Source organism: Herpailurus yagouaroundi, unplaced genomic scaffold, assembly GCF_014898765.1.
Source record: "Herpailurus yagouaroundi ecotype Mexico unplaced genomic scaffold, PumYag 222, whole genome shotgun sequence".
Taxonomy (NCBI): domain Eukaryota; kingdom Metazoa; phylum Chordata; class Mammalia; order Carnivora; family Felidae; genus Herpailurus; species Herpailurus yagouaroundi.
Window position 1 is genome coordinate 708,594 of NW_024412453.1, and position 21,543 is coordinate 730,136.

A 21,543-nucleotide genomic window follows, 5' to 3' on the forward strand; every position below is an offset into this window, starting at 1 on the left:
GATGTGGCACGGGATGGACAGGACTTAACCCTGTCAAAAAGTCAATGCTGGGGCACCTGGGTGGCTCAGTTGGTTAAGCATCTGACTTCGCTCAGGTCATGATCTTCTGATTCGGGAGTTTGAGCCCCTCTGGCCCCCTCTCTCTCTGCTCCTCCCCTCATACCTCTCTCACTCTCTCAAAAGTAAATAAACATTTTTAAAAGAAGAAGTCAATGCTAATTATGAGCATAAAAGGCTTTAAGGAGGCCCTGGTATGATCATATTCCATTTAGAAGATCATCCTGAGTCCAGAGAAGAGACCCATTTGAAGGAGGTGAGTTTGGGAAACACTGGACGTGACTAGAGACATCAAGGTGCCAGATGCCGGGTGTCTCCGGCACAGAGGGAACAAAGTGGGTCGGTTTGGAGGTAGACTTATCGGAGCTGGGTGCAGACTGGGAGAGAGGCTCACGGATGAAGCCCTTGGCTCCTGTGTTGAGCACCTATGAGGACAGGATGCTTCTCCACTCAGAGGAGAAGTGGAGAAGGGGCAAGTGTGGAGATGTGGGTGAGAGGGTGGGAAGAGCCTGACTTCAGACACACGGAGACTCCCCACTTTCCCACAGGGGCTTAAACTCTGAAGTTTACTTCGTCCTTGGGACACGCCTGTTCATTGTTGTTGCCCCATCTGTCCTGCTGACAAAGTATCCACCATTTTTCCTCTTTTTGCAATTGACGTTTTTTAATTTACATCCAAGTTAGTATATAATAATAGTTTTTTTAATGTTTATTTTTGAGAGAGAGAGAGAGACAGAGAGAGAGACAGAGAGAGAGAGAGAGAGAGGAGAGGAGGAGACACGGAATCTGAAGCAGGCTCCAGGCTCCAGGCTGTCAGCACACAGCCTGATGCAGGGCTTGAACACATAAACCGCAAGATCACGACCTGAGCTGAAGTTGGATGCTTAACCGACTGAGCCACCCAGGTGCCCCTGTAAATTAATGTTTTAAATATTACAGTGGATAGACTGAAATGCATAAATCTCAAGCGTACAGTTCTAGGAATTTGGACAAATGGATACACCCATGAAGCCAGACCCCAATCAAGAGAGGGAACATTTCTATCACCCCCAGAAAGTTCTCTGTGCCCCTTCCCGGCCAATCCCCACTCCCACGAACACAACCTCTGTTCTGATTTCTATTCTCATAGGTCAGTTTCGTTTGCTCTTGAACTTCATCTAAATGGAATCATAGAGTGTGCCATAACCATAGAGTGTGACATAATAAGGAAGATATATTTGGTCTCTGCCCCTGGTTCCTGACACAGAGCTCCTAAAGTTCTTGTTAATTTCCCGATAGGAGCATCTTGTATTCTAATTCTCTTGGTGGGCTCCTGGATGGGGCATGGTCACCAGAAGGACCAAGCCATGATTTTTCAGAAGCTTGGAATTTTCGGCCCCATCCCAGGGTTGGAGACTGAGTTAGTTAATAATCAGTCATGCCTCCATGATGAAGCCTCCATAAAAATCCCTAAACTACGGAGTTTAGAGAGCTTCCAGTGTGGTGAATCTCAACCCCCTGGGGGATGGAATCTCCTGGGCTCCTTTCAGACCTTACCCTGTGTATCCCTTCATCTGGCTGTTCATCTGTATCCTTTATCATATCCCTTAATATATAATAAACCAGTAGAAGTAAGTAAGTGTTTCCATGAGTTCTGTGAGCCATTATAGCATTATCAAATGTGAGGAGGGGGTGGTGGGGACCCCTGATTTGTAGCAAGTCAGACAGAAGTGTGGGTGAGCTGAGAGCCCACAATTTGCAACTAGAGTCTAAAGTGGGGACAGCCTTCTGAGACCAAGCCCTCAACCTGTGGGGTCTACACCATCTCCAGGTGTCATCCGTGAATTAAATTGTAGGACACCCAGCTGGTGTCCACGGAGGACTGGAGAATTTCTTGGTGAGGGAAATCCACACATTTGGTGAAGATCTGTGAAAGTCTAACAGGCTTCCCTTTATGGAATAAGCAGTCCTTGCATCTGGCTGCTTTTGCTCATCATCGCATTCTCGAAATGCACCCGTGCTGTTGCCTGAATCAGTGGTTTGTCCCTTTGTATTTGCTGAATAGCGTTCATTGTTTACGTTTATCCATTCTCTTCTTTACGGGCATTTGTGTCGTTTCCATTTGGGGGGCTGTTAACAGAGCTGCTGTGAACACACACGGTCAAGTTATTTCCTAGTAAGATACGTGCTGATTCCAGCGTCCGTGGGGCAGCCAAGCATGTGCACCTGGGAAGCACATGCGGGGACAACTGGCATCTGAGCTGGAGACAGAGGTTTGAGGGTTACAGGCGTAGAGCGAGTGGTTAAAAAATGAGCTCATCAGGTAGAGAAGCAAAGCGCCAGGGCAGAAGTAACACTGCCTTTTCCGGGCCATTATCTTTCCATCATCCCAAATCCTCACCCTTGGCCCCAGGGATTTTTGCCCAGGCTGTCCCGACTCGAACACGTTCCCTCCTTCCTCCCTGACCCTACCGTCTTCCCTGCTTTAGGACCACATCTCCCACCTTCTTGGAATCCCGAGTCAGGACCCACTCAATCCACACACTGCATTCTCCAACCTGTGAGGATCCAAATCCTGACCATCCCTGGTCCCCAGTCCCCATTCCGGCCTTTAGGGGGACACTGCAGGTCTCAGCATGGCCGGCCAGTGAAGCACGAGTGAGGGACTCACCCAGTTTCTCCGTTTGCCTTTGCCTGGTGCAAAATTTTTTTTCTGTTCCTCAAGGAGCAGCAAATGGCCAACCAGCTTCATCCCTCAGTCCTGTGAGTAACCTCCCTCCTCTGAATTATGGGACCCAAACCCTCTTTCCACCCCCATCTCAACTTGCTTCTGTGACTTTTCCCATAGGTACAGGCTATAGACCTATAAAGTGTATGTTCCCCATACAAGCTACGGTGTTTGTGTCTCCCCCAACTCCCATGTAGGCTATAAGGTTTGGGTCTTTCCCTCAAAAATTCACACATTAAAATCCTAACCCACAAAGGTGATGGCAGTAGGAGGTGGGGTTTTGGGGAAGGAATTAACTCATGAGGGTGAAGCCCTCATGGGGGGGCAGCAGTGACCTCCCTCCTAGAAGAGTCCCTCCCCCACCAAGAGCTCCATGGGTCCTTCCAGGGGGTGAGGACACAGTGAGAAGAGAGCCATCTAGGAACCAGGAACGGGCTCCCTCACCAGAATATGACCAGGCTGCAGCTTTGATCCTGGACTTCCCAGCTTCCAGAACTGTGAGAAAAAAAGTCTCTATTGTTTAAGCCCATGGGTTTTTTGTTGTTGTTATAGCAGCCTGAACAGACTAAACCAGATTCTAAACTCTGGATCAGAAGTCTAATGGCCCCATCTGCCTGGTTTGCACAGTGCTGATGTTGTTTTAATAATTAAATTAGTTGACAACTGTTGAAAATCAGATGTTCTATAAAAACCCATATTTGCAGCTTCTTTCAGGGAAGTAAATATGGCCACATGGGGCCCCATCCAGCAAGGCATAGTGTTTTTAGATAGGACATGTTCTCCCCAGTTTCCCACAGTCCCCACCATGCCCTATTGTACGACACCAAGCTTTTTTCCCTCCTTGTTTCCTGCCTGGCTCCTGAAAGCATTTGGGTTTGTGACCCCCTATACGGTGAGCCTGTGGAGGACAAGAAGCCCATTCTGGGTCCCCTCTGAAAGTCCCATGATCCCCAGGAGCCCCAGGCCTAGCAGGTACTTTGTCAAAGAGCAAAACTTTTTAAATTGAGGCCCAAATTAAAATTAGCCCCTATCTTTCCAGGTTGGATATGTCTTCAGATACAGGAGTATACGAAGAGTTGTCTTTTCATGTTTGCAATTTAGAGCCCTAGAATCCAGCACTCAAAGGGAAAGCAAACTGACCATGCGTCTGAGCAAGAAGCCTGCCTCCTTCCAAACTGTGCTGGAGGGCAGCAGAGGCGTCTCGGCGGCCGGCACCCAGGGCTCCAATTCAGATGATGAGTGCCTCCCCTGGCTTAACCTACAGACTCCACTGTCACCCCCACCCCTATAAGGAGCTCCGGAGGGGCACCCCAGGACCAGCAGCAGAGGCGAGGCCTCAGGAGGCTTGGAGATCCTTCCTAATCCTCAAGCGGCCCTTCCAAAGCTCCGAAGGAACATGTTCTGAGCTTTATTTATTCCAAGGGGGAAGCTGACGATGGCAACAGTGGCCTGACATTTATATGCTATGACGTGCCAGACGTCGTTCTAAACGCATTATCTCATTCAATCCTCACATAACCTTGGAAGCTAAGAAGTGTTGTGATTCTCCCATTGTACAGATGGGGAAGCAAAGGCTCACAGTTAAAGTAACTTGCCTGCAGTCACCCAGCGAGAAAAGTGGCAGAGCTGGATTCAAATCCGAGCAGCCGGGCCCTTGAACCACCCGAATGGAGCAGACTTCCCACTGCACCCACAAGGCCCAGGTGTCCCTCCAACCGCCCCCCCCCCACACTGTCCTCTCCACACCTGAGGCTCCTTACGGCTCACACCTGCAGCTCTGCCCGTGGGTTCATTTCCTGGCTGCAGGAGCAAGCGGAACCCACAGGCAGGGCGAGCGGCAAATGCTGGCCGTTTACGCCACTGAATGCAGCCGCTGGCCAGCGGCAGAAGTTGAGCCGGTGGATAAGAACTACTGCAGTTTCGCGTCCCCCACATGGGACCCCGTGAGGCACACGTTCAGCTTCTCTGACGAGTCAAATCCCAGCGGCCCACAGCGCTGACCTGCTTCACGACACACACTTTCCCGGCCTCCTGCCTTCCCAGCGTCTCCTCCCCGCTCGTCCGTGATGCTTCCCAGGATCACTTCCTGAAGAAACTACTTGTGCTTGAATCTTTTACGGGCTGCTTCTGGGGAAAACTCAACCCGGGATGATGACCAGCGATGGGATGTGAGAAAGTTGCTTGGCCTGCCTGGGCCTCAGTTTCCTCATTTGTACACCAAAAATGGGGGTGCTCATAGTATCTCCCATTCGGGGGTGTGGTGAGGGGTAACTCAGTTAATATTCCGCAGCACTTAAAATAATAAAGGGCACACGGTAAGCATTTTGTTACGTAAGAAAATCCCAAGACCATCAGAAAACCCATTCTGAACCGTCCAAAGTGGAATTCTCCCTTCTCTGGCCCATAGGCAAGCCCGTGGTCAGACACAAGGCCCCCAGGCTGAGCCGACTCGGACGTTCTGAAATACACCCCACGCGGTAACTGCACTGAGCTCACCCTACCGTGAAATTCTATTACCCCAACTCCAGCAGCTCGATTTTACCATCACTCAGAATTTCTCCAGATAAGAGGTTTGAAAGTAATTTCTGAGTCATTCTGGGTGCTAATTGCTTATTGCGTAGGGATTACATTTCTCACGTTCAAGGTCAACTGAAATTTCTCTATGTGTCTGAGAATAATTTTCGGTCTGTTGGAAGCATTTTTTTTTTTAATCAACAACTATGGTATGGGGCAATTATAATTCAGGCATAAACAAGCGTTTGCAGGCTCTTGCTAGAAATAAACGGATGCGTTTTGTTGCACGCAGATAAAACAGCCCTGTACTTCATGCCAATAACTGGCCCCAACAAATGCCATGTTCATGTAGGAACTGTTTTCTTTGACATCCTGAAATGTCACCCCGGCTGCCCTAGGATGGAAGAGATCATTTTGCAAACTGAGACTTTATTTTATGTGAGAAAATAGTGGCCTTTTTTTTTTTTTTTGTCCCCACAACAGTACATTTTTGACACGGCAGCAAATGGGCACACCTTCATCCAAAAGCTGAGGGAAAGCGATGGAAGGTGTTCTCTGGAAGGGTGAGTCAAGTGTCCAGCTGTTGGCCCTGCTGCGTGGGAAGTCCTTTTACTAGCTCATATGGGCTTGAGCCGGCTCCACGGCAATAACCTTCACTTACCAAGTTCACTGGAGAGTGACTAATAAGCCCAAGGCCCGTGTGTTTGTCCCACTGGTTTCCAGGAAGGGATATTCCCTTCCCCCTGGGTCAGACCCATCACCATAGTCTAGTGTTGTGGAGGGCACAAGAGTCAATACTTAAATGCTATTTCTGTCAAGTTGAGGGGGAAATTAAGGTAGATCTTGGGACAAATGCCAAAATCCTTGCCAAGGCCAGCAGTCCTTCTACTGTGATGACCAGCTACTTCCTTAGTCTTACCTTGAACTCATCCATTGTTCTCTCTCCTTCACCCACACTGGCCTTTATAGTTCACACAGTTACCATGTAACCCCACCACCACAGGGCCTTTGCACATGCTGTCCTCTCTGAATGGAATTTTCTTTTGCCTCTCTATTCTGTTAACTTGCACTGTTGATGCCTCAATGACACCTTCCCTGTCCTCTGAGACAAAGTTACATCTCCCTCCTAGATGTTCTCAAAGTAACACGGACCTCTATTTCACAGAACTTTACCTGGTCACAATTTTTTTTTTATTTGCCTGTGTGATTACTTGATGAACAAATGATAGTGATCTAATTCATTTTAGCTATTTTATTCATTTTTCTTTGGATTTAGCAGGCCACCACTGTTTATCTAGAATTGATGATTTCCCATCAGACTCAGTATATTGAGTTTGTGCAAACAAAATAATGTGTTTTCCCTTCTGAAACTACTTTAAAATCATTCAATACATATGTAATGAAATAACTCAAATCCATCTTCCCCGAAACATTTTCTTTGTAAAACTAGAATGTGTCCTACACATCTGCTCCTCTCACGTAGCTGAAAATGGGGTTTACTGGCCCCACAGAAGGGAGGGGGCTCAGCTAAGGTAAATGTAGAGGCAGCACTCTAGTCCAAGGTTACGGCCAAGGGCTCTTCATCTTTGGAAGATACACCTATGAGCATTTCATGAAGTCACTAGCACAAACAAGTCCATTTGTTAACAGTACAGCACCATCCCGCCAATGGATCCAAACCCAGATTCTATCCCTCAGCAAGCCTAGTTGATTCAGCCTCTAAAATATATCACTTCTCAGTCCACTTCGTTCATTTACCATTACTACCGTCCCGGTCCAAGCTACCATCACAATGACTCAAGGAGCGAATGAGCACTTTCGAGGAGAAGTCTAAATCTAAATGAGGACAGGGAGGTGGGAACGGCTTCACAAAACAGGGTACGTTTGGCTGGGGTTTTGCAGGATACATAGGAGTTTTCTGGGAGGCGGAATAATACTGCAAAGGCACAGAGTCATGAAAGGCCTTGGTAGAAACCACACCATAACTGGGCAAAATGGCACAGAGGCAGACTCAACCAGTTCCCACCGGTGTAGAAAGAAAGACATCTTACCTCGAATTTCTGCCGTAGTTCTTCATTCCCTTCACTTCCCTCTGGCGGCACGGGCACATTGAAGTACTCGCCTTCCTCCTGGCTCAGCAGCTTAAACCTAAAGGGAGACAAGGAGACATGACAAATTCCATGACTGTACTCGATATTATTTTGTTGATTAGGATAAGAAAAGGAAGACTGTAGACAGCTCTACCTCAAAAAACGTGTTGAGGGTTTTTTCTTTTGGGGAGCGTGTGCGTGTGTGTGTGTGTACACATGCATGCATGTCTGTAGCCAGGCATGCTGTATTTTTGTCACTATTCCACAGATATCAGAAAAAATGAATGTACTGTGTTTATAAGATGCAAACTTCTGGCTGACTCTGCCTCTCTCTCCACATGCACATACTTTCTCCACCAAGTGCTTTCCCATTCTGAAAGAATGCTACGAAGATCTCCCATAGTCGACGGATTCTTATCACGTTCTCCCAGCATCCTGGCACTCACTCAGCAGCATTTGGATGACTACAGACTTGTCTCCATGACGCTGTTTTCTCTGCAGATGTCTTCCTAAAGTGCCCTGTATTAACCTCTTGAGAAACGGCATCCCTCAGTGGGTAAGTACGCAAGCCCCTGGTCAAAGTCTGCCTGGGTCCAAATCTCACCTCTGCCTTTGCCTCCCTGGGTCACTGGATAAGCTAGCTAGGCCCTCTAAGCCTCGATCTTTCTCATCTATAATTGGAACAGGGGCACCTGGGTGGCCCAGCCGGTTAAGCATCCGACTCTTTATTTCAGCTCAGGTCATGATCTCACAGATTGTGAGTTCGAGCCCCGCATCGGGCTCTGCGTGGAGCCTGCTTGGGATTCTCTCTCTCTCCACCCGCCCCCCCTCTGCCTCTCCCCAACTCGAGGTCTGTCCTCTCTCTTGAAATAAATAAATAAACATTTGAAATAAATAAATAAATTGGAACAAAAGTCTTTTTCAGGGGCGCCTCGTTGGCACAGCTGCAAGAGCACGTGAGTCTTGATCTCAGGGTCATGAGTTTGAGCCCCATGTTAAGCACGGAGATTACTTAAAAAAAAATCTTTTTCGGGGCGCCTGGGTGGCGCAGTCGGTTAAGCGTCCGACTTCAGCCAGGTCACGATCTCGCGGTCCGTGAGTTCGAGCCCCGCGTCAGGCTCTGGGCTGATGGCTCAGAGCCTGGAGCCTGTTTCCGATTCTGTGTCTCCCTCTCTCTCTGCCCCTCCCCCATTCATGCTCTGTCTCTCTCTGTCCCAAAAATAAATAAAAACGTTGAAAAAAAAATTAAAAAAAAAAATCTTTTTCACAGGATTATTGTCAAGCTGAGATCCGGTGACTCACGTAAAATGATAAGCATAGTGCTTGGCATTTAGCAAGAGATAAAAGAAATCATCATCATCATTACTGATATTGACATTATCCTAATAAACAAGATGGCTTCAGTAGGCTTTTGACCACAAAGATCTTTCTGTCTACTCAAAGGGTAACATGAGAGTGAGGAAGGAGAAGGAACCTTCCAAAGATATTTGAGTCACTGGGGTGGGGGGGTGGGGGGGAAACCACCTCACTCCCAAAGAAAGACTTCCTAACCCCAGTTCACAATTTTCATGACGACTTTTCCTCCACTCACAAACCTTCCTCAGCAGCTTCTAAAAATAGGAGGAGAGGTGATTCAAAGCAGAGGGGACTAGTTGAGCCTTTAGGCCTCCACGTTTAATATTCAATTACCTTCTTCCCAGTTTCCATTGAAATGACCAAAAGAAATGCAAATGTAGGAGAACAACTGTATCTTTGCTGGCAATCAAGGGTGCCATCCACACAGCAGAGACGTCTAGGAATTCCCGCAAATTAAAGTCATAGTAAGAGAACATGAAGCAGTGGTTGGCAAACATTATTGGCCTTTGTGAATTTTCCTAGTCTAGATATTATGGTCAGCTTGATGTTTTTCATTATATCATCTCTTTTTTAAATGATAAATACACTTCAAGAAGGAAGCCAATGGGTTACAAGTAAAGGAACTATAGAAGAGTAAATGTATGCAAATCAAAGTTACACAAGTCCTAGCAGATGGCCTGGCTTATCAGAGGTTCTGAGCCTAATGCCTGGACCTCTTTGTTAACATGAGAGTTCAGCCAGCAGCAAGAGTTAAAGAATGTTAAGGGTGCGGCAACAATGTTAAGGGACTCTCTCTTTGTGGTTAATCTGAAGGTTTGAAGGAGCGCTGGCCAAAGAACAGCTTGGTCAGGGTGCAACTCAGTATTACCAATGCCCAACCATGAGCCATCCAAACCGTGTACAGTCTAAGCCACTTTGGAAACTACAGATCAAGCTGTGACCAGTCAATGGGATCTCTGACTGAACCCCACTAACAACCCTGGGCCAGACCACAGGGACTGGATGACAGTCACCAATTCTGGTCCATAGTCAGGAAGCATGGGATGCATCAAAGTGCCCTGTAGACGGTATGCTGTCACTATTGCCACTGAACAAGGACGCTGTACCTGTGAGAAAAGGAAAGGAGGGATCCCTTCCAACTTGGAGTTGCACAAAACCAGCAGGGGAAAATGCCCCCCTCTAGAGCAGGAAGGCTGCCTATTGGGTAGCTGTCTCCAGCAGTGGATCTCTCAAAAATAGCCACAGGGAACAGGATCCCTGTTCTGACAAGGAAAAGTTCCAAAAAATTCAAAAGACCCCTTTCTCCCTTCATCTGAATTTGAAAAATTAGAACTGAGAAACTCATCATTCCTGTGCTCATCAGTCTACAAGGATGGGCAGATATAAAAAAAATAACAGGATATATGAAAAACTCATTCAAATAAAGAGAAACAATGAGAAATCGGGTAAGTACCTCCCATGAAACAGAACTATTGCCAAAAGAGAGAAAATTCTAAAAAATATCTGGTTTGTACTTTCAATGAGATTCAAGAGGCTAAGTCATCTCTGAAAAGGGAACCATGGGAGATTAGAAAAGGCTACTTTCAAAAGAAAAATATAATTACTAAATTTAGAAATCCACTGGAAACAATGAACACTAGGATGGATAATTCAGATAACAATGAGGAAATTAGAAGACAAACCTGAGAATTTTTTCTGGCAATTAAGGCTGATATTTACATATTGATTAGGGCTGAAGTGAATGCTTAATATACCATTAAGAAAAATTCAGGGCACGTGGGTGGCTCAGTCGGTTGAGCATCCAACTCTTGATTTTGGCTCAAGTCATGATCTCATAGTTTGTGAGATCGAGCCCCATGTCGGGCTCTGTGCTGACAGTGTGGGGCCTGCTTGAGATTCTTTCTCTCCCTCTCTCCCCACCCCGACCCCACCCCACACTCACTCTCTCTCCCTCTCTGTCTTAAAAATAAATAAACTTTAAAAAAAGAAAAATGCATCTCACCAAAATTAACATACAACATGAAAGGAAGGACTATCACAACATATATACCAAGAAACACATATTATGATCCATCTTATATAAAAAGTTCTTATAATTCAATAAGAAAATGAGAGGCAAAAATCAGGACACAGCCATTTGTAAATACAAACAAATGGCAATATACAAATGAAACTATTCCACATAATTAGTAACAAAGTATGTATGATAATGAGTATTATATAAATATGTATAATTAGTAACAAAATATGTATAATCCTTGCATTATATCTTTGAAATTTACAATACCAGGTGTTGACAAGTGTGGGTGAAATGAGAAGCATCACACAGCACTGGTGAGAATGTAAATTGAAAAAAATTGCAGAACAGTTTGGCAAATGCTTTAATAATACATATGTTCTCAAAGCCATCAATTCCAGGATTAGAGATTCCTTAGGAAATAATGAAAGCTGTGCATAAAGGTTTTGCTGCAAGGATTTTTGCTGTAGAATTATTTACATAGGTAAGCATTACACATCTTATAGTAAGGAAATAATTCTGTAAGTGGAGGCAGATCTGTAGAATGGACCACAGAAAATGATGTTGCCCAAGATGAGTGATTTATAGGGAGAAGTGTTCATTACACATGGTTAGGTGAAAAATGCAAAAGCTGCTAAACACTATGTCCAATAAGATTTCATTTGTGCCTCATAGACACATACGTGAGCACAGACACATGCACAATCACATGTACACAATACAGACACACAGAAAAGAACCTCCTAATCAATAGTGATTATTCCTGGGCAGTGGGATTCTGGATAATATTTTTTTTCTTATTTATATTTTTCTAATAATTATTCAATTTATAATAACCACTAACACTTACTGAGTGCTTACTATTCAGCAGACACTGGGCACTTCACTGATATTAATTATTTTAGTATTATAGCACTCCTATGACATAATTACCACTATTATCTCCAAATGAGGAAAGGAGTCAGAGAGGCAAAGTAAGTTGCCCAAGAGTGCACAGCGAGGAAATGATGGAGCAGAGATGTTAACCCAGGAAGTCTGATTCCAAAGCCTTAGTGTTTTGTTTTGGGTTTTTTTTTTTTTTCAAAAGAAAAATAATAAGCCAAATGACATTATTAGTAACACCAAAAGAAAGCTTAAAGAACATAATTTTAAGGTAACAATGATATAATAGTTGTCTGAAGAAGGAGAAGGAGAAGAAGAAGAAGAAAAAGAAGAAGAAGAAGGTTGGACCCTGTGCTGACAGCTCAGAGCCTGGAGCCTGCTTCAGATTCTATCCATCTGTCTCTCTCTCTGCCCCTGCCCCACTCACACTCTGTGTCTCTCTCTCGAAAATAAACATTAAAATGTTTTTAAAAAGAAGAAGAAAAGGAAGAAGAAGGAAAATGAAATAGGATGGAAAAAAACCCTCAGAATCAGAAACACCATGATGAAAACATGGCAATTATGACCATAAACATTAAAACGTTTCCCTATGGAAAAGAAGAAAGACTTTCAGATTCAGGGTTTGTTTTGTTTTGTTTTGTTTTGTTTTGTTTTGTTTTGTTTTGTTTTGTTTTATGTCCAAGAACACACCGCTTGCTATACCAAACAAAAGGACTCAGATTAAGCAGAAGAAAACGCACAGGGTCCATGAGGTAAGCTGTGTTCACCACTCTGCAACCAAAGGTGGCAGGTTAAAAGGTAAATCAGATGTCCTCATTCCTTGGCTTCTCAACTTACTCCTGTGGGCAGAAGACAAAGTTCCTAAAAGGCCCCCATGGTATCTGCCGAGCATTCCCCCCGATCCTGCCAGTCCTTGTCCCCCACCACTACCCCGTTTTCAGATCCAGCTTCAGCCACATAGGTCACTTCTCTGCCCCTCAAGCCTGCTAGGGATGCTCCTGCCTCAGGGCCTTTGCACTTGCTGTTCTCGCCAACTGGGACAATCCCTTCCTAGACCTCCACATGTTCACTCCCTCACCCCCCCTTCAGGCCTTTGCCATATGTCACCTTTTCAGTGTGTCCTTTCCTGGGAACTGTATTAAATAAATCAGATTATCACCACTGCCTGGCATTCCCTATCCTTGTTTCTTGTTGACTTTTCTCTATAGCATTTGTCAGCCTCAAATGTGTTATTTTTTACTACTCATCTTTAAAAATTTTGTATATTGTTCTCCAGATAAAAAGAAAACTCTGTGAACACAAAGATTCTTGCCTGTTTGCTCACCAAACTCTCCTCAGTATATAGGTACTCGCGATGTATATCCACTGAAGAAATGTCAGCCACAAGGCAAAACCATGGGCAAAGAGTATCTATGGCAACAGACATAATTCAGTGTTGATAGAAGTCATTTTTGAAAATAAGTCTTGAAGAGTCATGTGGTCAGTGATGATGCCACACACATATAAGACCAAACCCATCAGATGAAATCAGATGTTTGAATAAATCATTACTGGGAGAACCTTAGAGAGCACTATACATTTTGGCCAGATGAAACAAATAAAAAAATAGGAAGGCTTAAGAGATCTAGATATTATATTAAGATGGAATTAATAAACACTGAAATGCATGCCCTACGAGTAGTAAATATAATCTCTGTATTGAAATGTGAACATTTAGCAACAATGAACTAAGCTAAATTAGAAAGAAAGAAAGGGGAAGGGTGGGGAGGGCACAGGCCATATTCTCTGACCATAAAGTACTGTACTGTCATTTGACATTATTAATGAAAAACAAAACAAAAAGCTAGCGTCAGAGGTTTCCAAAATGCCTAAATAAAAGCACGCTTGAAAGGAAATTAAAAACCCAAGTGCAGACCTTGAACAAGCAACAAAGGCTGGAACTCAACATATCACGAGTTGGAGGAAATCTTGATTCTCTCTAATGCTTGTTCTTTATTCTTGAAGAGCGGAGTCAGTTCAGAGAGGAAAAATAAATTAGCGCAACGTTCAACTGAAATTCAAAGGCAATGACCCAACAAACCCACAGAAAACAAGAACACCGAAACGCAGAATTGATATGTAAATCCCAGAGCTCCCTCTTTGCAGAAAAATAAACCACAGCAAAACAGAGGAACCTCTGGAAAACAAGGGGAAGGAAAGGAGACAGGAGAAACAAATAAAGTTAGAAACAAAGGAGCGGATCTGATGACAGATGCGGGGCTGGTGGCAAAGCAGCAGATGAGGGGCCTGAGGCTGGCACACCACATCTGGGAGCTCTCACAGCCGCCGCTGTTCTGTATCTGTCACGTGGTCTCCAATCGCCACGCAACAGAAGAGCGGGGAGAGCTCAGTCCCCGCCAGATGGGGAAACTGAGTCTCCGAGACCAGATGTAACTCACCCAAGATCACATGGGGACAAGAATGCGAATTTCTAGAATTTGATACATTTACAGCCAAGACACCAGCATGGATGTCTTGGCCCTGAATCTGAAGAGGACTTTTATTTGCAAAAATCCCAAAGGAGATTTTATTTAGCAAAAGTTCCCTCCTCTAATTTCGTCGGCTTCACGATTCTCCTAGAAGGGGCATGAGAGGGGCTGGAATGATCTCTGATGGATGGAATCGTAACTGCTGAGAAGGCTATAGTACAGACAGGTGAAGTAATACACCTGAAGTCAAAAAGCATCCATCCCCTTAGGAGACCCAGGGTCCAAACCCACCCATCTACCCTCTAAGCCTCTGCCAATCCCCGTCCCAGCAGGTGGAATGTGGTGTGCATGAGCTTAGGCCCTGGCATCATAAAGACCTGGGCCCAAACTCAAGCGCGTCACTTACAAGCTGTGTGTCCCTTCACACATTGCTCGACTACCCTGATCCCAGGAACGACGATGCACCCAGAACTGGCGGGACAGTTGAAGGATGATGAGGTGTACATGCGGGGATAGTTTGGACTTGGTCCTTCAGTCCTCCCTGTGCTCTGCCATCTGTTTCCAGGGGGTCGATGGGGGCAGGCATGGGACCAAGGAAGGAGTGGCACCTGTGGGAGAGAGCCCTGCCCTGTGGGCCTGAAGAGCCATGAGAAGAGAGCAAGGAGAGGGTAAAAGCAGAGGGGCTCTGCCCCACCTTCTCCCTGAGCCCTGGACGCAGACCTACGTGGAGGGCCAAACGTCACAGGAGCAGCAGGCCAGGGAAACAGGGAGAAACCAGACGGCACTCTGGGTCCCCGTGCAGGAGACAGAGATGATGCTCCAAAGCCAGGGAAAGGACCCGTCCTGCCTCAGCGGGCACAGGTTCAGGGACCAGGTAGGATCGGCCGCTTCGTGGCAGTGAAGCCCAGAAGGCACCATATGCAGGATGGTCCCCTTGTCCTCGCCACCAGGAGGTCACAGAACCACGTAAGAAAGTCTGGGTGCGTTATAGAAAATGAAGAAGCTATTATGGGTACCTGTGTATGACTTCAGGACACCTGGAAAGTGATCAGCACAGAGTCTGGCATCCAGTACGAGTCAATAAGTGGTAGCTATTGTTCTTGTAATTATTATTATTATATTCTCTCTCCTGTCTCACTTAGACCCCATAGGGTTGTGTTTCTCTTTAACCTCTTTACTCCTGCCTTAAAGAGAAAGGAACATGCAATCTGTCAGTAGTGACAACGGCAGCATGTGAAGTCAGATCATCCACATGCTAAGAAAAATTACCCATGTTTTTGTCATGAATGGAGGTTGTTACTTTGTCAGATGCTTTTTTTTTTTTTTGCATCTATGATCCTGTGGGTTTTATCGTTTCTCTTGTCGATGTGATGCATCACACGGATTGATTTGCAAATACTGAATTATCGTGAATGATTTTTGTAATGGATTATTGGATTTGGTTTGCAAGTATTTTGCTGAGGACTTCCACACCTTCGTTAAACTTGGGAAAATGGCAAAAAGATGGCAGTGTGACCTTTCACTGTCACGTGAGAGTATTTTCTAATTAATTCTCCTTCCTCACTTCTACTTATTGTTGTTACTATTTTTTTTAATATTTTTTTTTAACGTTTATTTACTTTTGAGACAGAGAGAGACAGAGCATGAACAGGGGAGGGTCTGAGAAAGAGGGAGACACAAGAATCCGAAGCAGGCTCCAGGCTCCGAGCTGTCAGCACAGAGCCCAACGCGGGGCTTGAACTCACGAACCTCGAGATCATGACCTGAGCCGAAGTCGGACGCTTAACCGACTGAGCCACCCAGGCGCCCCAAGTGTTACTATTATTTAGTCTTGTTACTTATAAGCCACAGTCAAATAGGACCCAGATGGCCTCCCAACTCTGCAAAGATAGACACTAACTTCTAGAAGTTTTTTCCAGTCTGGAGCGCCTGGCTGGCTCAGTCGGACGAGCATGCAACTCTTCATCTCTCTGGGTTGTGAGCGCCTCGGTGGCTCAGTCGGCTAAGTGTCCAACTCTTGATTTGGGCTCGGGTCGTGATCTCAGTCTGTGAGATCGAGCCCCACATTGGGCTCTGTCCTGAGTCTGAGCCTGCTTGGGATTCTCTCTTGCCCTCTCTCTGCCCCTCTGCAGCTCAAGTGCTCTCCCTCTCTCTCTACCCCTCTACCCACCCCCCAAAATAAATAAATAGACCTAAAAAAAATAAAACAAAATCTTAAAAATATATATAAAAAAGAAGTTCTTCCAGTCCGGTAGACGGATGCCCTCCGTGGTTGTGATTTCATTGCCCTGGTTACCAGCTAGTGTCACCGCTAATTTAGCAACGTTATGTCAGCATTCCTGTGTCTCCTGGCATACCAGGATCAGCTTCTCAAACCTTCAGAATCAGCCATTCATCTTCCTGGCTTCCAATTTGTGTGAGCTAAGGAAAACTGTGACAAATGCTCATTATCTATTTTTTGAGAATTAATGTTGTTAACCATTTGTGAGCTGTGCTTGAACACACCTTATTACTACTATTCTTTGAAAAAAAATTTTTTTTATGTTTATTTTATTATTGAGAGACAGAGTGAGACAGAGCATGAGCCTGGGAGGGCAGAGAGAGGAGGAGACACAGAATCCGAAGCAGGCTCCCGGCTCTGAGCTGTCAGCACAGAGCCCAACGTGGGGCTCAAACCCACAAACCGTGAGATCATGACCTGAGCTGAAGTCAGATGCCCAACCGACTGAGCCACCCAGGCGCCCCTCCTATTCTTACTTTTATACACACTTAGCTTCTGTCCTCCTTCACAGTCAATAATAATTGATTATTAGTTATTCCTGACATTTCCTCTTCTCTTCCCTTCCAGAAGCTAAGCTCCATGAGGGCGTGTTTGTCTTATACCTGACGGATCTCTAGTGACCCAAATGGAATAGAGACTCAGTATCTATTTGGATAAAAGTCTACAATAAGGAGGACAGACAGGGAAGTTGTAAGGTGAACAGTGGGAAGAGAGTGGAGTCCAGATGCTACATTCTCTTTCTTGCTACACCGGTTGGATTCTTATTTTCTTGCACTTGTAACTGAAAAAGCCCTGAATGAAGGCATTCAGAAAGGAGACCATTTCTCTTAAAGAGATAAGAGCATCCACTAACCCCTGCTTTGTCCAAAGCTATGGTGCCAGGTTAGACTATGTATTCTGACTCCTTTCCTCAGATGATAGAGAAACTGTTGCCCAGGGGGCTTACCCAGCCTCTTTGCTGGGAATATGGGAGCAAGGATTTTTTTGCCCCAAGAAGGGAACAAAAGAGACCATCACAGCCTCTTCCCAGCACGTCTGTGGCCAGGCTTGGTAGGCAGGCCCAATGCAGTAGCATCTTCTTACGAAACCAGAATCTGACAGTGGATTGCAAATATCTTTAGGGTATATCGTGAGAGCCACTTTAGCACCCATGGGGCCAGCCAAGACATAGAACTGCGTCAAGTAGGACAGACAGAAAACAATAGAATAGTGAAGACTATAGCAAACAGAAAATCCGTGTCCTGTCTGGAGGGGGCATTAACGACTCACCTGTTCTCAACCGTTGCCTTCTAGGCCCAGTCGTCCAGGTATTTCTGGTTTTGCAAGCCAGAAGTCCAGACTTCTATGGAAAGTGCTCTGATTTTGAAAATACTAGCGAGTGATTTTTTTTTTTTTAAGCACAAGGACCAAATAAAACATATATGTGAGGTAGGTCCAATCTACCAGCCATCACTCTGTGACTCTGCCTTCGTATTTCATTTTAGGAGGAAAAGGAAAACACTGTTCCCACGTTCGACGGACCAAGCTGTATGGTAGCTTTCAAAGCAAAATCCTCCTTACCAGCCATCAACACCGGCTTTCTGCAGTTCGGAAATCCCAAACGACAAAGATCCCATGAAGTCGTTCCTGCTGGTCAGATCCCAATCCCAAATCTCTACAGACAGCCTTCTGTCTTTGTCCGATTCTTTCAGTTGGCTGCAAAGGGAAAGAAGAGACAAGTCAGAGGAGGTCACAGTGATTTTGCAAGCAGATGAAATGTTTAAGAGGACAGGCCCCCGAAGGTAGGAATTTTTAAAGAGTACAAGATATTGCAAGAAACGTATTCTGTTTCCAATCCCAGACGAGATCCCCTGGGAGGGAGAGGCTTTGCCAGTTTGCCAGGCTGTGGCTTAACCGAGCAGAGGACCTAGGCCAGCTCTGACAGAAACAGTTCTAGCTACTCCTGCTGCCTTATGTCTTAATAGGGCTCGTGGTGTTCAGGAAACCCTGCTGCCACAGTCACTCTAAGAAATGCGGATATCAATTATATAATTGCGCGAGTGTTTGCACACACGTGAGTTCGCGTGAGGCTGAGGATGGGTACAGAGGAAAAAGTCTCGTTGGTGCTGGTCAGGCCAATGGTTCTGAGGTGCATCCCTGAATGAGACTGAGATGGGCCCCCACTTTTGCCCTGAGAGAGGAGCGAGGGGATGGCGTTCCCACAAGCAGTCATGCTTTGGGCCCACAGTCCCGGCGAGTCAGACTGTTGGAAGCCGAATCCCCCTCAACCCCATATCTTCTGGGGGGACTCTGGCCACATTCTTTAGCCTCCTCAAGCACCATTGGTTATTGGGGATGAAATTGCCAGTGGAGTTAGATCACTGAATATCGTGCTTTTTATAACCACGATATGTTCAATAAATATCGGTTCACGTAACTAACGCTCGTGGGCCCAAATGCATCAAAAAGTGGCCCCAGGTTCTTGGAGCACTAGCCAGGGAAGACCCTCCATGGAAGCTAGCAGAGAACTCCCAGCAGGCTGCAGCCTCAGCACATGCATATCTACAAACTGAGTCCTAGAGGGGTTATCACCACACCCTCTGGGTTATGTCCCGCTGTTCACAGAGACCACTTCTCCCACAACTTGCCTTCACCTAGCAACACATCACACTATTTTCTATCCCACCCACTCCCCACACCACAGACATTCTCAACCCTATTAAAAAAAATAAGTTCCAATTTTTACTTGGCTTGCAATGCAAAAATGCATATGGAGGGGGAGGAAGAGAAGGGAGGCGGGGGAGAGGGAGAGAGGGAAGGAGGGAAGGGAGGAATGAAATGGAAGCTAGGGGAGGCACTCCCCGATCTCAGGTGGCCCACAGGCCAACCTCCACCACCCGCGCTGGGCGTAATAATTTTAACTCACAATCTGAATGTCTCATTCCACTCGGGGTTGAGGGAGCATTTGATGGTTTTGGTCTTCTGTTTGCTCTCGCTCTTGGGGTCAGGAATCAGTTTCAGTTTCACATAAGGGTCTGACAAGCCATTGGGGTCCATAGGTACAAGGTTTTTAGCATCTCTTACTGGAAACAGAAAAAGCAGTTTCAGCATTAATAGCCCCAAAATGTTTTTGCATCAACCAGTGAGGGTTGTAGAACGTCCGGAAGAGTCCTTAGCATCACACTTACTTACTGGGAGGTGTAACGTATCAACATCAATAGCTAAGAAGCATACAAAGTGAGATAAACTGGTAAGATGCAGCCTCTGCTCCATATTGGTTCCAAACTGATTTCTGACTTTCATACTGCTCTACCCACTGTGCCTCCGAGATTAGTTGTACGTTCTCTAAGCTTGCTTTCCACAAAGCCAACAAGAGAGATTGGCTTCTTTCATGGAGCATGTTTTCAAGGTTCCTCCATGTTGTAACATGTTTCAGTACTTAATTCATGGCTGAAGATCATCCCCTTGTGCGGATAGATCAAATTTTGTTTATCCATTCATTGGTTGAACATTTAGATTGTTTCCACTTTTTGGCTATTGTGAGTAGTGAAGCTATGAACATCTGTGTACTCTGCCCTAAAAGGTCACAAGTTGTATGGTTGCATTTATATGAAATAATCCAGAACAAGTAAATCCACAGATACAGAAAGCAGACCAGTGTCTGCCAGGAGCTGGTGGGTAGGGGGAATGGGAATTGACTATTTAATGGGTGAGGGGTTTCCTTTACTAGTGATAAAGTTTCTCGAAACTAGATACAGGTGATGGTTATACAGTCCCGTGAATGTACTAAATGCCACTGAACTATATGCTTTAAAATGGTTAATGATGGGACACCCAGGTGGCTCAGTTAGTTAAGCATCTGACTCTTGATTTCAGCTCAGGTCACGGTCTCATAGTTCACGAGATTGAGCCCTGTATCAGGCTCTGCACTGATGGTGCAGAGCCTGCTTGGGATTCTCTCTCTCCCTCTTTTTCGCTCTCTGCCCCTCCCCTGCTCATGCTCACTTGCTCTCTCTCTCTCTCTCTCTCTCAAAATAAATAAATAAACTTTTAAAAAATGGTTAACGGTTAATTTTATGTTACATGAATTTTACCTGGATTCAAAAAGCAAAAGCTAAAAAAGAAAGAGTTGCGCTCCAAACCAAGGTGTACCTGTCATCCCCAGACAGCCCAGAGAGAAGGCTGGAAAAATATCACAGCATTACAGGTAGACTTCACCCTCAATGAAGAACACCCTGAGTAAAGGAAGCTGTAAGACCAGCTTAAAGAAGAAAGGAATCAGAGGGTCAGTAGTGTAGACGCAACTAGCGACAGGAAGGACGAGGTGGAGTAAGACATCAACTTACAGAAACAGGAAGAGGTTAGCTAGGAGTCAATTTGAAAGTCAGTAATGTAGGTAGCCAAGAGAAGGAGACAGGAAAATGAGAGTTGTGCAGATCTTAAGGATACAGTGCCAACCATCTGACTTATGATAGAAAAATCCAAAGTATTATATTAGCAGATTGAATCAAGCAATGTAACAGAAGGCTAATATAGAATGACTCCTACCAGGAATGCAAAGATGGTTCAATCTTAGAAAAATCTATTATTAAAAATTTTTTTCATTATATGTATAGGTCAAAGGAGCAAACCATAGGATCACTGCAATTAGCTAGAGATAGCAGGAAATTTTCTTCACGTGATAAAGACTATCTGCAATAATAGCTCCGTAGTTAATGATAAATGCAGCCCCATTAAAGTCTGGAATGAGACAGACATTCATTACCACAGCTATTATTCGACATTTTTTCCTAAGTGTTCTGTAAGCGCAATAATACAATAGAAACAGAATATTGGAAAGTAGGGGATAGAGCACCCCCTCATCACCTTTGCTTCTACCCTATTACAGTCTTATCACCTTATCACCTTTGCTTCTACCCTATTACAGTCACCTCCTCCCTGAAGTTTATCATCCCAGAAATTACACCACTTTCCCAGTCTCTGTTTCGTGTACCCTGCAATCCTATGCTCCTTCCTGTTTTTCCACTTCATTAACCCTAGTACTCCACTGCAACAAGTCTTATACCACCAGTCTGTTGAGCCAATATTATTTTTAATTTGTTTTAAGAGAGAGAGAGAGAGAGCAGTGGAAGAGAGAGAATCTTAAGCAAGCTCCATGCTCAGCAATGTTCATTCTCAGGTCGTTCAATCCC

The 21,543-nt window shown here is 45.2% G+C and overlaps 1 protein-coding gene across 2 annotated transcripts in view; it reads right to left on the reverse strand.

The window, feature by feature from the left end:
* PRKCB (protein kinase C beta) overlaps positions 1-21,543 on the reverse strand; it is a 328,287-nt gene that overhangs the window by 87,565 nt on the left and 219,179 nt on the right. For both annotated transcript variants that reach the window (XM_040458748.1, XM_040458747.1), the window contains exons 5-7: positions 19,278-19,434; positions 17,933-18,067; positions 7,330-7,426 (exon numbers count right to left, since the gene is read on the reverse strand). In XM_040458748.1, the coding sequence (XP_040314682.1) occupies positions 7,330-7,426; positions 17,933-18,067; positions 19,278-19,434 (389 nt within the window). The remainder of the gene's footprint in view (positions 1-7,329; positions 7,427-17,932; positions 18,068-19,277; positions 19,435-21,543) is intronic.